The 15,037-nt window shown below is 38.0% G+C and overlaps 1 protein-coding gene across 1 annotated transcript; it reads left to right on the top strand.

Moving 5' to 3' along the window:
* Positions 1–6,301: 6,301 nt before the first annotated feature.
* CDX4 (caudal type homeobox 4) lies at positions 6,302–14,392 on the top strand (the record flags this gene model as incomplete). Its single annotated transcript, XM_080624992.1, has 3 exons — positions 6,302–6,734; positions 11,622–11,767; positions 14,186–14,392. 3 exons carry the CDS (start codon positions 6,302–6,304, stop codon positions 14,390–14,392), a joined length of 786 nt encoding a protein of 261 aa, XP_080481118.1.
* Positions 14,393–15,037: the final 645 nt, after the last annotated feature.

The raw sequence follows: 15,037 nt of genomic DNA, 5'->3' as shown, positions 1-15,037 counted from the left end.
TCTTTCTCTTTAATATTATTTAAACATCATTCAAAGAGAGGGGGATCTGGCAAAACGACCTGGTTTATCTTGTTTACATGTAGAAGAGTTATTGAGAAAGATAAGTAACCACTTTGAAGATGTGCCTCATTTCTGCTCCAGTTTGCTAAGAGCTTGCTGGCTATAGGTTGCTATGTGCTTCCAATCAGAAGTTGTTAAGTACACAAAATAAGGCTGGATTTTATTTGCAGAAGCACATGTTCAAAGGTTAAAATTTATTGCTCCAAAAGCAGTATCTATAAACCAGAGCAATACCTTAGAGATTATTAACCTTCTAGTTACACCAGTGGCTGTTTTAAGTTGTTCATTTTATTTCTTTTTTAACTTACCAGCAATCTGTTCAACTAAATATTTTCAATGTGTTTTAATGCTTCAAAGAGTTGATCATCCAAACCAAAAGAAAAATATTTTATTGTATCGTGTATAATTAAAAATGAGCTATAAAATTGGAGCCAAATAAACTGACGTTAGTTTGGTCCAATATTGTGAGTCAGGAAATACCGGTGCTGGTCCTCAGAGTAAAACTTACTTTCTTCCTGACTTCGGGTATATCATATAACCTATCACTTTTGATCACATCTAAAACCTAGGGACACTAAAGCAGAGTTGCTGTGGAGATTGATTGGTTGTTAGCAAAGTTCCCTGAAGAAGAAAAGCATACCTTAGACAACATCACAAGAGTATCTAAGCCCTTAATCCTAATTGTGATTAGAAGAATGATCAAGGTATATCCAGTTTTCAGAGTTCACTAACCTTTAAACCCCACTACCCAGCAAGAATTGTGATCTATATGGTAAAAAAAGATCAAGAAGGGCACAGCAAATTGGACCTTCTACAAAAGCTTAATGCAACTGAGAGTCACAATTCAAAATGACATCTCTAAAACAAAAAAGAATTCAAATACACAGCAACTGCAATTGCTATGGGGGTGTGCAATCATTAATATACATATGAGAAAGCATCAGGTATGTGCTACCTTTTTCCCAAGGAGCTGATTCAAAGAGATTCATTCTGGATGTTACCATAAAAATTAAAGAGCATGCTCCTACTTTAGCACCCTTACTGAGGCTGCTGGTGCAGTACAGGCTTACTCCAACACAAGCTGACATGTCCCTGCAAATGACTTACACAGCCTGTCACATTTTGGATTGGCCCTGGATGATACTAGTTGGACACTATATTGTGCAGACTTCACTAGGTAAAGGAATAGGCACAGGCTTTAGGATGAAGATGTTTGCAAGCTGTTTTCATTCTCAATGAGAACAAATACTTTCTTGTGCATTTTGTAACAAACTCTGTTCTGAGAGGTATCACAATAAATGGACAGGCTTCATTAAGATACACCCTGCATGTTCTTGGTCTTCTAAGTCCCAGTAAATTACGATCACTTTAAGGCAGGACATATACTGACAATAATCACTCGTCTAGGAGTATGAACAGAGTTAAATATGTACAACAGAAATGCCAGTCTACCAGGAATATAAACCATGCCTAAGGCAAGGATGGCAAACAGTAAAGGCAATCAATTCCTTTGTTGCCTCATGAAAGAAAGACCGCAGCAAAGAACACCTCAGACTCACAGTGAGCACCCCCTAATGCCATCTAGCCAGACTCTGCTCAGCAAGAGCTACAGTAAGTGAGAGTCCTGTGCTATATGACTCGGGAAGGAAACCAAACAAATGTCAATAGAGGATTTGCTGTTCATTTTCCTGGTGCTGCTGAGAAGAATCAATTTAACCTGGAGTTCACATGCAGGCTCTGTGACTCTAATAACTGCTGCTTCAGTGGTAAGACGTACTCTTATTTTGTGCTGATTTTGTAACAGGCTACATTATTTATATTTCAGAATAGTAAGATCCTTCTTTAGCTCCAGACCATTATTTCCTGGCAAATGCAACAACGGTGCAGATTATACATTAAATATATTTTTGCTATGTTTAATAAAATGCAAAAGTTACCATTAAGAAATGAACAGTTTGTCATTGTTAGCAGCAGTTAGAAAACCAGTAGGGGAACAGACAGAAGGGGAAATTCAAACCTCATACTTCCAACAAATCACTTTTTATCATTTTTCAAAAGGATTTAATAGCCAAAATTTCAAAGCACAAAACTAAAATGAAAGCACTGAGGAAGGCTTCCCTTACAACTGACATTTTTACTTCCACTGTTTATCTCTTATGAAAAACACATACACATTAGGGATGAAACACATGGTGCCAAACTGAAACTTGTGATATCGCCCTTTCTCTTTTTCCCCATAGGAGTTCAGTCCAGCAAATGAGAATGTTTCAGCAGCATCACTCACTGAGCTCTCTGGGCTGTGCCACATCTGTCAATACAGATATCATTTAGCACGTACTTGCATTTCAAGCCCTGAAAATGAGACCTAACTCAGGCGTCTGCAACACCAGGGTGCTGCATATTAAACCAGCCTCATTAAAAGAGGGTAAATACAACTTTTGGAAGCTGTATGCTTGTAGAAGAGCTGTGTCTTTAGCTGGGCGTTTCAAATTTTAATCCCATCTTCCTGCCTTCATGACTAGCTGGATTTTACTTCCAGCAGAACTGACCTCAGCTGCCAGCATGCCACGTACTGACTGCCCCTTCCTCAAGATTTATACAGCTGACTAGGAATTTTAGGAGCAATGGGTAGGTACGGAAAGCCCAGCTTGAAAAAGACTCAATAACATCTCAGAGATACTGCAAACAACCAGCAATACACAGCTCACTAACAAAGTCCTTAGCTAGCTGTTTCATTGAAATTCCAAGCATGCAGTTCTAAAGGCATGGGCAAGAAGCATTCCTAAGCCTGATGTTACTGATGTGTAATTAGAGTGGTCATCTGGAGGCAGGAAAACAAACACCTATTCCTATCACCTTAGCCAGAATGGGACACACTAAGCTCACCTGCTTTTTCACCTCACAAACAAAAGCCCAGACAGATTTCATATAATTTTCGAGCTTCAAAGATGGGACAGATTTATTTCTTCTTATCTCCATATAAAAGCAAGAGTAACTTTATGAGTAAGGGTTCCTAATAAAAACTATCACAGGTTTAACGCCTTTAATATAAGTTCCTGTTGTATAGGCCAGTTCTAATCTACGAGTAGTCCCTGAAATGGCAGTTGTAATAGCTGTCATTAAAACATTTCATTGCACATTGTGATTCCATCATTATTACCCAGTTTGGAAATGCTCTTTAGATCAGCACATGTACATAGTGCACCATCAACACTGCCTGTACAAACAAAATTTTAATACTGGCTATCACCAGGCTTCTTATTATTGCTAGATTTTCATCAAACACTGTTACAAAATGAGAAATTTTCTTCCCCAATGATGTCAAACTACATTTAATTTTACACACAGACAACTTTACATCAACAAATCATAACCTTGGAGTTAAGTTATTCTGGCAATCTATCTCTGAAATACGCCAAAGAGCACAGCACTCCTGCTGCTGATACCACGCAGGTCTTTCCTGTTGTGTCTTTATCACCACTGCAGAAAGTGGTGTAAGCACAAACCCCCATACGGATGAGATTTTGGGATGTCTAGCCTACTACCTTTTACCCCACCAACAGCAATGGCTACTCAAAGCGTTCCTCAAATTACAGTGTAAGTTACCGCTACACACTGAAGATGCAGTGGTTTGGTAGCTCTGAAGCTACTAACATGGGGGATGAAAGGACATAAGCATGGCCAAGAAATGATTTTTTGGAAGGCAGATTCAGATGAAACATCAGTAAGCTCTCAAAAAATATCAACCCCAAAATTCTGGTAGCCTCAAGCTACTATACTACACAAGAAGGTATTGTTCCTTTTTAATCTATCCACATGGTTCTGTTACGCAATACGGGAGGCCTAAGAGTCAAGATGCAGATCATTTGAACGTTATTCCATTTTAGTTATCTTATTCTCACTCTGGTGTTAAAAATCTGCAGTCCTACCCAGTAATCTTATCCTGCTATGTAAATCTTTTTAAACAAAAAGCCTTACTCAGAGCTTACTATTGTTAGCTGGTATCAAATCTGTGTAGCAATTCGCCATCGGCGTATCTTGATCTAATTACATTCTGGAAAAAATCGAAATAGATCTAAAGAAAATTCAGATAATGGAACAGGCAAAACAAGAAAGGGAAAGGAGGAGCATAAACAGAAGATAAAAGAAGAACAGAGAATAAAAGATAAAGCCCTGAGATACAAAAAATAGGATTAGGTGATACTGAAATTGTGGGGGGTATGCACTGAGGCATTCCATAATGAAAGAGGAAGACCAGGGACTGAAAATGTTTCCAACATCTAATGCATCCTATGACATTCAGTGTAATTCAGTGAGATGTGAAAACCATGTGCTTAGCTGTCAAACGTGTCCAATCTGAAATCCATGAGCAACCAATGTTCATCTGTACTGTGCCAATGGATTTCAGATACAGCCAATGGAGACAAAACTTCACCCTCTTATGGATGTGCCTGTGACTGACAGCTCTGAATACCCGTTAATGAAAAGTCAGAATTTAACTGCTGGCATAACGCCCATAAATAGCTAGAGATTCCAAGGTGTATTACAATTCCTTTTCTTTCAAGATTAAAGAACAAGAGTCTCTTCTGGTTTTTTTTAATGTCTATTATCATAAGGGTACATCAATCACAGAAGGCCCTGTCCCATGATGCAGCTTTCCTCAACATTGTCAGGATCCCAAGGATTAATAAAGAAATCTGTAAATATGGCAAAATGAATTATGAAGATTTTGCTATTTTACTTCTCAGTAAAATTTCTTTCCTCAAAAAAACTCCAAACCCACAACAGAAATATCCTTCCCGTCTTTAAGTACACACTTAAAATCCTTTAGTGCTGGAATTAGAAGGGATGTGTGAATATGAGTAGTGTCAGAACACTAAGCGTACTGAACGAAAACCCACACCTTTGTAAAGGGAAACAACTCATTGTAATTTGCACCTCTTTTGCAAGCATACCCCTTGACAAATAGCTCATTGCAAAGAAATCCATCCAGGATAAAAACATATCAAATTCACTCTAAAATTGTAGCCAGACAACCATATATAGAGACAAATCTCAAGCCATTAGCATGGTTTAGTTCTCCCATGGTAACTCATGGGAGTTACTCCAGCTCCTCATAACAACATATAAATGCAGCTTCAGAATGATTTTTCCCAGTGGAAACACTTGCACTGACCTAACACAGTACCCATGCACCAGGCATGTTATGGAGAAGCATCGAGGCAGTTCTGAGCCACTAGGTTGGTAACCCAGACATTTCCCCCTGCTGATTTCATCTACCTGAGCTGCCACCGCTATAGCAGACAACTATACAACAGCTCCAGAGTAAGGAACCCAGCCTCTCAAGCTGATCATTTTGAAACAGAAGCCAACGTATAATACTACTGGGCCTAAACAAAGGTTTTTTTCACTACTCTTTACTGTCATTTTCTTTGTACTTCTGTAACCATCTCTGTTAGGAAGATTTATTGTCTGCTTTTTAAAATCTATCAGTTTGCAACAGCCACCAGATGAAGGGATCTCTTTAAATCACTTTCTATGTGTAAACATGTGCATTACAGTTAAAGCCTTAATTTCTCCCACTTACAAACACAAAAAAAATGAGGGGGAAATTCTGGATGCAGTTATACTCAAGGCATGCTGTTTACAAGATGCTCTGGATTCTGAAGTTATTGACTTATAATTATTCAAATTGCCTGTGTCCTTTAAGTAAAAATTAGGGGTTCTTTTAGTATCTGAGAAATAAAGTGAGTAACAGATTTACTTGCTGATCAGTAACACATCACAGAATAAAGGTTTCAGTCAAGAATCATTTGAACACCAAACATTTCCATCATAGTTACTTAAAAAGGGTCTATTTTCTATTTTACAAGTACAAGCAACTGTTGCATCATCCTACAGTACTGGAATTGCTGGTGAATATCAGGAAAGGGTAACAGGACAGATAAAAGTTCCCTAAAAGAGAAAGCACCAGAACTAGCAGAAAGGTGGGGCTGGGCAGCCCTTCATTTGAATGTAAATGTAATTATGAGGCAGGCAGTTAGGCTGACGTCAGGCAAGATCTTGGTAAACCATTACCACCAGCACCTGGTAACACAGTTGATAATAAAAGAGGATGAAGTAGAAGATTCCAAGCAGAGTGGCATTATTAAAGAAAATCAAACACAATTCTATTGAAGCAGCAAAAGAAAATACAGAAGAACAAAATGTTGTGACAACGTATTTACGACCTGTGGCAACCATGTATGTGAGCTCTCTCTTGGATAAGGAGAACAGCATGTATCCAGGATCTGCAAGGTGCGGCAGCAACAACCTGCCAGTGCAAAACTTTGTGTCTACTCCATCCTATCCAGATTACATGGGATATCATCATGTGCCAGCTCTGGACACCCACGGCCAGCCTGCGGGAACCTGGGGATCCCACTATGGCCCGCAGAGGGAGGACTGGAACGCTTACGGCCCAGGACCTTCCAGCACAGTTGCTGCTGCTCAGATCAACAGCTCGTCTCCTGGACAGGTCTCCTACACTTCTGCTGATTACAGCTCCCTCCATCCCGCTGGATCTGGGGGGTTACCTCCTGTAGATACAATTAATACACAGCAAATCTCTCCCAACAGCCAAAGGCACAGCTCTTATGAATGGATGAGGAAAACAGTGCAAACTAATACTACTGGTAAGTGCATACTCATCTTTCAACCTGAGAATGCATCTTCTGCTATCACTGATCTTATGAATAATTAACTTTACTCAAAGCACATAGGCTCATTTATGACAGTTATTTAACCTCCTGCTGTTTAATGCAGTTTTAACTAAATTTGCAGTAGTTTCACTTTCATCCTATAAAAGGCTTCACACAGTTACTGCTGTGGAATGGCTCTTGCATTTAGATAGAGCTGCACCTCGCTCACATATTTTTGTCGTAACTTTCTGTAAAGCTTTTGGATGAAAACCACGGTTTTGAGGCTGTTACAAAATAGTGAATGCAGCAACACCGAACAGTTACACACAAAAATACTATGTAATGATTTTGTGCCACAAGGTAAATCTCAATATATAATCAGGTTGATCTGCTTTAATTTTTACATACTTTTCAATCTTTTAAAGGAAACTATGTGCTCTGGTCCAACTGTAGTGATTATGCAATTTTCTGCTGTTATTCCTGCATCTTATTTTTCTACCTTGATTTATTAGGTGGGAAGAAATATTCCTAGAGCAGTAATCTGACTTGAATGATCAGCGTGGACTATCCTGTTTGCAGACCACATATCTCATCAGTTGAACTTCCTTTGCATTTAGTTTCAAATAGGTTTGAATGTATTTTTCTCACGTAGCAGAATGTTGCAGCTTGCCAAAATTCCACAATTAAAAATCACTTTCTTGCAAGTGTCACTCACTGAAGCACCTGATTTTGTCAAAAGCTGCCGGCCAGATGAACCTTTCCATGTATATTCCCAAGGTGTAAATTGGGTGTAGCAAGGATTGCTACATCTATTGTTAAGGTTAAAAGTCATAAGTGTGTGTTAGAGAGCATCTAAAGAAGGAAGAGCAATTATAATTGGAGCAATCTTAGGAGACAGAAAACCAGCTCTGCTGCTTGAGACAAGTGGTTATTGCTCCAGAGCAAAATCAATCTGGAAACTGTTTCTTACAGTTCCACCCTGTTTTCTCACTGTTATTGTACAGAAAATGCCTAGTGAAGGCTAAGAAATCACAATGTCGTCCTTCCACTCTGAGCCTCTACAAAGGTCTTCAAGGTCAGGTAGATTTATAGTTCGTTTCCCGCCAGACCCCCCCCCCCTTATGTATACTCATGTAAATCAGCAGTTACTTCATTAACATAATTGGAGATTTCCAGGTGTAGAAGTGATGCAAGACCAAATCTTGAGCATAGACCAAATCTAATTAAGGCTAGTGAATGTCAATGAGTCATACTGTCACTGCATTTTCTATGTCTTAACATTCTTGAAGAATAACACAGACTTCAAAACTCAAATCCTAGTTTTACACTTACTGCACAGATATGGAAAACCCCAAAAAGTTTCTCACATATTTGTTCAACTTCATAAAATACATCTGCAGTTTAGAAAAGCAGTTAAGTGCTTAAATTCATCTCTAGTCTGAAAAGCATTTACACAGCATTTACACACATGCCAAAATACTTTATGGACGATACAGCACAGGTGAAACTGCCTGTCAACAGATCCATGTCCTGAGGCTGCACATTCCTACAGCCCGTTCTTTGAAGTGTTAAAGCCAGCTCAGAACTTCACAGAACTGGGCCCAAGATATCAACCCAGCTTAAAAAAAGGGTTTGGGAGGTTAAAGCATGAAGGTGGCATTTTACAAAGCAAGAAAATTACAGATTTCGCTTTTCATTGGTGTTTCAATGTTCACCACAAAAAATGTGAAATTTTAACATAGACACACAAAAAGTCATGAAAAATGAAATTAAAAACCAACAAGGCTAAAATTCTGCATGCAACAGCTACATATTAACTTATCAATGCTTCTTTAGAAGATAACGTAAGAACAACAACTTGCTGCCATTATAACTACTCTTTGAAACAGACTTGCTCTGGTTTTCCCTATTGCCATACATTATTCATGATATCCAAGTGGCTGCTGGCTGCTTAATACTGTCATTGCTCCAAAATTCCAGAATTACCGCCCTAAACTTTACAGTATATTTATATCCATAAGTCTGTGTATGTCTTTAACTTCACTAGTGGCATGCACTCCCATAAATGTATGTGAGCAGCATGGAATAACAGAAATCCAAACACATGTAATTAAATGAGGGAGCCTACAAAAATACTGTCCTAAAGACCATGGGGATTATTTTGGGGGAGAAGATGTTAATGGAGGGTTTCCCCCCTCTAGTTAGACTCCATTAAATATGCCACATTCTTGCTCAATATTCACATTTAGCATTTTATACAAAAAAATAAACTGCAGAAAAAGTGAACTGGAAATTTACCTGATCCAGTCAATTTCCAGGACGAAACAGCATCACAAACACAGAAGTACTATGTCTTCTCAACAGATAAAATGTGATTTGAAACTATAAATCCTTTTACTAAAGGACTGTAGCTGCATATTCGGAACCAAAGCTTTTTTAACTTCAAATACACAGACACTGCAAATAGATGACGCAATAAGAAATTTTAAAACACAAACGTCAAAAGTGGGCTTTAAAGGTACCTTTGCAGACAGGCTCTTGAAATGGGACAAAGAACTTCCACAGAATTCCTCACAGTCTGATCCTGGTTTTAATAAAAATTAACGACAAATGCCCTGTCAATTTATGTAAGAGCAGAACTTCAGACCAATTCATTACTAAACCCCACGTAATCAACGGTGTAAAATATGTATTTCATGAGAGCAAGTGAGTCTTCAAAGCATGAAACTTACTGAAAAGAAGGTACGTAAACAAGGACCTAGAAAAGAGATTTTATATCTTTTAAAATTTCACATGAAACTTCATTTGAGAGTGACCCTTCTCAGAACGGGAATGGACTTGGAGGGGACTAAACAAAAGGACAATGTAATTTTTATATTCAACTATAGCCAGCACATTTTGTTGTTGTTGCTTAAACAAGCAGTGATGTACATGTACTGCAGATTACATCACAGCAGAAGCAGAGCCAGAAAGCAAAATAGAAAAGCAGGAAAAAAGGCCAGGCCTCTGCTCTAATGCTAATTTATTTTGCTTTGTAAACTAGTTGTGACATCTCTTTTCCACTGGCCTACATTGTCTAAGTTTTTGAGGCCTATCTGTCATATTGAGGCAACAGACCCTTTTAACACTTCACTTTGCTTTGATATGCAGCCTTGTCTCTTCCTTCTCCCTCTTTTCTTCAGGAGTTATATTGCCGGAAAGGGTGATGATTTTCACAGCAAATAAAGAGGCCTTCTCCCAGCTTTATTGTCTTCAGAAGAAATGCTCTGTGAATTTTATGACCAAGGGGCACGGGGAAAACTACTCCTTTTCTCCACCCCCTCAAATCATGGTTATATTTGCTGATTATAGTGAAGCCGGAATAACCCTGTTGAATTTTAACTTGTTTTCAAAGCTTCCCTCCTCAGCATTCAGTTTACAAGGAACCTGAATATCTCTACGATAGTTAACATTAGAACTATCACTTTGAGCAAATATTTCAAAGACAACAGTTTGTATCTTGAAAAAAAAAAAATAAACTTAGTTTGATGATTGGTTTAGTCCTGTGAATTTAAGCAGGAAAACTTTGTACACTAGAAGTCAAAGTGACAGAGGATTTGGGAAAACATCTTTATGTGTATTTCAAAACGTCTTAAGCTGTGTCTACCTCTACACTTCAGCTTAAAATATCCCAGTCTATCCTCAGTGTCAGTCCAAAATATGAGAACTGAGGAAAAAAATATTCCTTCATCTATTTATGTCCTTTTTTCCTCTGCTAAGATGAAAGAGTCTGACATTTGTTTAGGGCTTGTAAATTCCAAGCCAATTGGCTTGTGTTTCTGAATGTGAAAGGGGTTTTTGATAAGATCTCCTTGTCGCTCCTTTGTGTGGCGTGTGCTTCATCTTAACACCTCAATGGATTTTAGGGAACCACTTTAAAGGAGTCTTTTGTCCTACAGTTTGTCCCAGAAAACTCACATCAAAAAAAAAAACCCGGGAAGATCAGAAGAAAAAGGAAAATTTTCTATTTGGCTGCTGAAAGTGCAAAGGAGAACAAATAAGTTGAAAAGTGATCTCTCTGTATTATTACACAAAGAACTGTTTAACAAAGTCAATGGAATGAGAGATACTTTCTAAACATCTACTAATGTTTCTCTTAACACTATTTATCCAGTACATGTAAGAATATTTCTTTTACACATTAGAGAGGGGACGATACTGAAATCCTTTTACAAGTATTTTATTGCCTAGTCTTACAAATTGCCAAGTGCCTACAACTCTAAAGGGAAGCTCAGGACACAGAGCAGCCCAGTCACACCTCCACAGGCACTCAGCATTCTGCAAGACTCAATCTTTTCAAAGAAATAAATTCAAATTATTATTAGACTTCTAAGCATGCCCTGTGGCCACACAAGAAGGCAAAGGCATTTCTAGCAGGACACTTCTTTGTGCTAGAGAGGTGATCTTTAAAAACTAAAAGAAAGAATCAGGACATAGTATAACTAAAGAAATTACGACTGAACTTCAGTCTTGAAATCCTGTGTTTATGCCTGCATATACATAAAGTCACTTCAATGAGCACAGAAATAAAACCCCTCTGAGATCAAATATAGCCAGCACCAATTATGTACTGCTATGAATTATTGAAGATGCTTCAGGGTGTGTTTCACTTGAGCTTTACATTTAAATGTATGTTTACAGAGAGAGCAAGATAAAAAGGGAAAGACAGTTACGATAGCCAACATCCACTCATTTGCCCTGCACCTTGCATTTTACCTCTGTAACACAGAAAACAATCCCATTCAAGAACTCTGTAGTCCGTAAAATGTTTGAGATGTTTGAAAGAAAAATGCTATAGAAAAATCCAATTCAACATATTAATAATATTTCTTTCCTAAACAGGTAAAACAAGAACAAAAGAAAAGTACCGAGTTGTTTACACAGATCATCAGAGACTAGAATTAGAGAAGGAATTTCACTGCAACAGATATATTACGATAAGGAGAAAGTCAGAACTGGCAGCAAATCTGGGACTATCTGAAAGACAGGTACACAGAGACTCATGTGCACCCATTCCCCAAACACTGCTGCTTCCAGGGACTGGAGCAGCATTCCCATTCTGGATCCAAAAGCAGTGCAAAGGCAACCAGGATACATTCTGAGTACACTGGACACACAGAGAATACACTACACAAACACAAATTAACAAATAGGCTGATTTGACAGAAACCTCCAATTATGGGTAACTGAAGATTAGGAATCCATTTATACTAGAAGAAGTACTTACATGCACAGAAGTTTGCTACACAGCTAGAATAGTTATGACGTTCACTTCTTGCACTCACACAAAATGGTGGCCAGAAAAAAAAACCAAAGCATGGGATGTATTTCAGCTGTAAGCCAGGAAAATGTAAACCCAGCATTCAAAGAGCAATCAAACAAGATATCTCCGCAATTTCTGTCACAAATTTATCAAAATCATTTCCACAGGCCACATTCCTCCTCAGTCAGGCACATTTCAGCACATTTTAAGGAGTTTTTGCAACCTTTGATATTCAAGTCAGGATCTCTTTTTTGCTATTATATTCATAGGGTCTTCACCTATAGCAGCAGTTCACAACCACCACATATGCAGGACGTTTTAGTCTATAAAATTTGATGCCAAATATTTATGCTTGTTGTACACATACATGCAGCCAGCACTACCCATTCAGGAAATTTCCAAGTGCATCTATTGCTTCTTTGGACAGCAGCTCTGCATTCATTCACATCAAGTACATATTTAAGCTCTGTTCTTAACACAGCCTCCTGAGCAGGGGCCCAGGTGTCTTAGCTATACAGAAACTAGAGGGATTCAGGACAAAGAATTTCCTAAAATCACTATGTTTGAGAGCACACTTTGGAAGAACAGCTCTGTAGTCTGCAAAAATAGTTCCTGGTGAATCCAACCTTCCTTATGCAACAGAATTGTAATGGTTCTGCCACAGCTGGAGAATAAGGGAAGATTTGGCAATACTGAATAAGGCATCTCCCACCTTAGCAACCACATGTATTGCCCCCAGGTAAATTTAAAGAAGAGATCTTTCTATTTAGAATTTTACAAACTTCTGCTCTTTCTGAATATACTGAACATATATATATATATGTATATAAATATATTCAGTTCTCTAAAATATGATCTCTTCCAGCGGCCTCAATTTCTGCATTCAGTCTATGCAAGAGCACGGAATAGAAAGGGACCAATTGAGGCTGGAAGTGTAAGGATGCATAGATAAGCAATGAAGCACTGGATTCTTATCAACATTGTACTGCAGTGAAGCTCAATCCCAGACCTGAATAGTATATAGATTATATTCCACAGACTGTAAGTGGCCCCAGAAAGTAACTCTGGAGAACAAGTCTGCTGGTGATGGACTGCAGTTTGTTACACATTACGATACAGCTGCATTGGAAAATTCTCAGAGAACTGCAGTTATGAAAGATTCCAAACCTCCACACAAGCTGGCTGACTTAGAACACAGGCACTCCTGGAGGAACCAGTGATACTGCATAAAACCAGCACTTTGCTTTCACATAGTTGTTGCTCTTAAAGCCATCCAATTTCTGACTGCAAATTCCTTTCAAGTATAATGTATACAAAATACATAATCTGGCTGCATTTCGACAAGACTCATGACTAAGCTAAACGTTTCTTACTGTCATTACCAGTAAGTTAATAAAACAGTATCTAGAAAATAATCATGAGATTTTTAATACAAAGCAATGGTACAACTCTCTGTATTGTATTCAATGCATTTTAAAGGATGTAACAAAAATTGTAAAGTAACACAAAAAATGATGAGGAAAACACAAGCAGTGTTTCTACCCATTCACACTTTTGCATAACGAAAGAAAATAGAGATACTTAAACTAAAAGTCTGAACAAAGAGAAAAGTTTAAACTCCTGCAGCAGCAGGACAAGGGGTGATGGGTTTAAACTTAAACAGAAGAAGTTTAGGTTGGATATAAGTAAGAAGTTCTTTACTGTGAGGGTGGTGAGGCACTGTAGCAGGTTGCCCAAAGAAGTGGTAAATGTGAATCTAAGTAAGTTGATTCCCACATTCCTAAACATAACACAGCAAGTTCACTTCACACCAGGTCTAAGAAAATCACTTTACACTCAGAAAAAAGTAATTTTCTATTGATTATGATACAGAAAATTCACAGGGAGTAACTAAAGAAATATTTTGCTGCACAAATCCAGTGTTTCGTTTGTTGGCTTTTTGGGTTTGGGGGTTTGGTTTAGTTTTGTTTGGGGTTTATACGGCTTTATGGGGTTCTTTGTGGTTTTTGCTGTTTTGTTTTGTTTTCTTGGGTTTTCTTTCTTGCTTTTGTAATTTTAACATATCTATATTTTCACTGCTATTATTACTATAAAAAGTTGACCCCTGCTTTGAACTAACTGAGTATCATTTGTAAAAACACAGGTGAAAATCTGGTTCCAAAACCGCAGAGCAAAAGAAAGAAAACTGATCAAGAAGAAAATCTCTCAGTTTGATGGCAGCGGGGGCTCAGCTCAGAGTGACTCTGGGTCACTCAGTCCAAATGAAATATCCAGTTCTCTGTTCCCACCACCACATGGAATAAATGGATTACAGCCTAATGGCATTCACCAGGTCATAGTTTCAGAATGAATAGAAGGATTCTCCCATCAACCCCCACCCAAACACTCAGCTTTGCAAGAGGCCATTCTCATGTAACTGCCTTCAGAGTGCTGATTTCTAAGTACAGGATCTGGGACTATTATCAAAATGTTTTAATTATTGCAGAAATCTCAGGGAACTTGCGCTGCTAAGAATCACCACTCAAAATCCTTGAGGAGGAGGGAATTTGCTTCAGACACTGACCCAAAGATGATATAACTGAAGATTCAAGTAAACGTAGTCTGATCACACATACACAGAAAACTAAGTGAACTGATTATAAAATAGAGTACTATTGCATAAGATACAAGATGCTGGGTGTATGTGGTTTGTTACATGTTATGTAATTAAACTGTAGATGTTAATCAATATTCACACTTACGTGTACTGAGAAAATGCTACTTTTGAAAACAACAGAAACGTTTTAAACACAACAATGTTGCTGTACCAACACTTTGCATTTAATTAAATGAAACAAATCAACACAGAAGAATAGCAAGTGAAGAGCTGTAACATACAACACCTTATTCATTAGATTTTGTACACTAGAAATGCACAGCTTAACTTAAAATTTACCTTCTAATTTATGCCAAAATTGAAATAAAAAGCTTATACGATTATTTACCGGGTTTCCAT

Source organism: Psittacula echo (assembly GCF_963264785.1).
Source record: "Psittacula echo genome assembly, chromosome: 8".
NCBI classification, from domain to species: domain Eukaryota; kingdom Metazoa; phylum Chordata; class Aves; order Psittaciformes; family Psittacidae; genus Psittacula; species Psittacula echo.
Note: the sequence above shows the minus strand (reverse complement) of the source record. Positions and strands in the feature narration are given on the sequence as shown.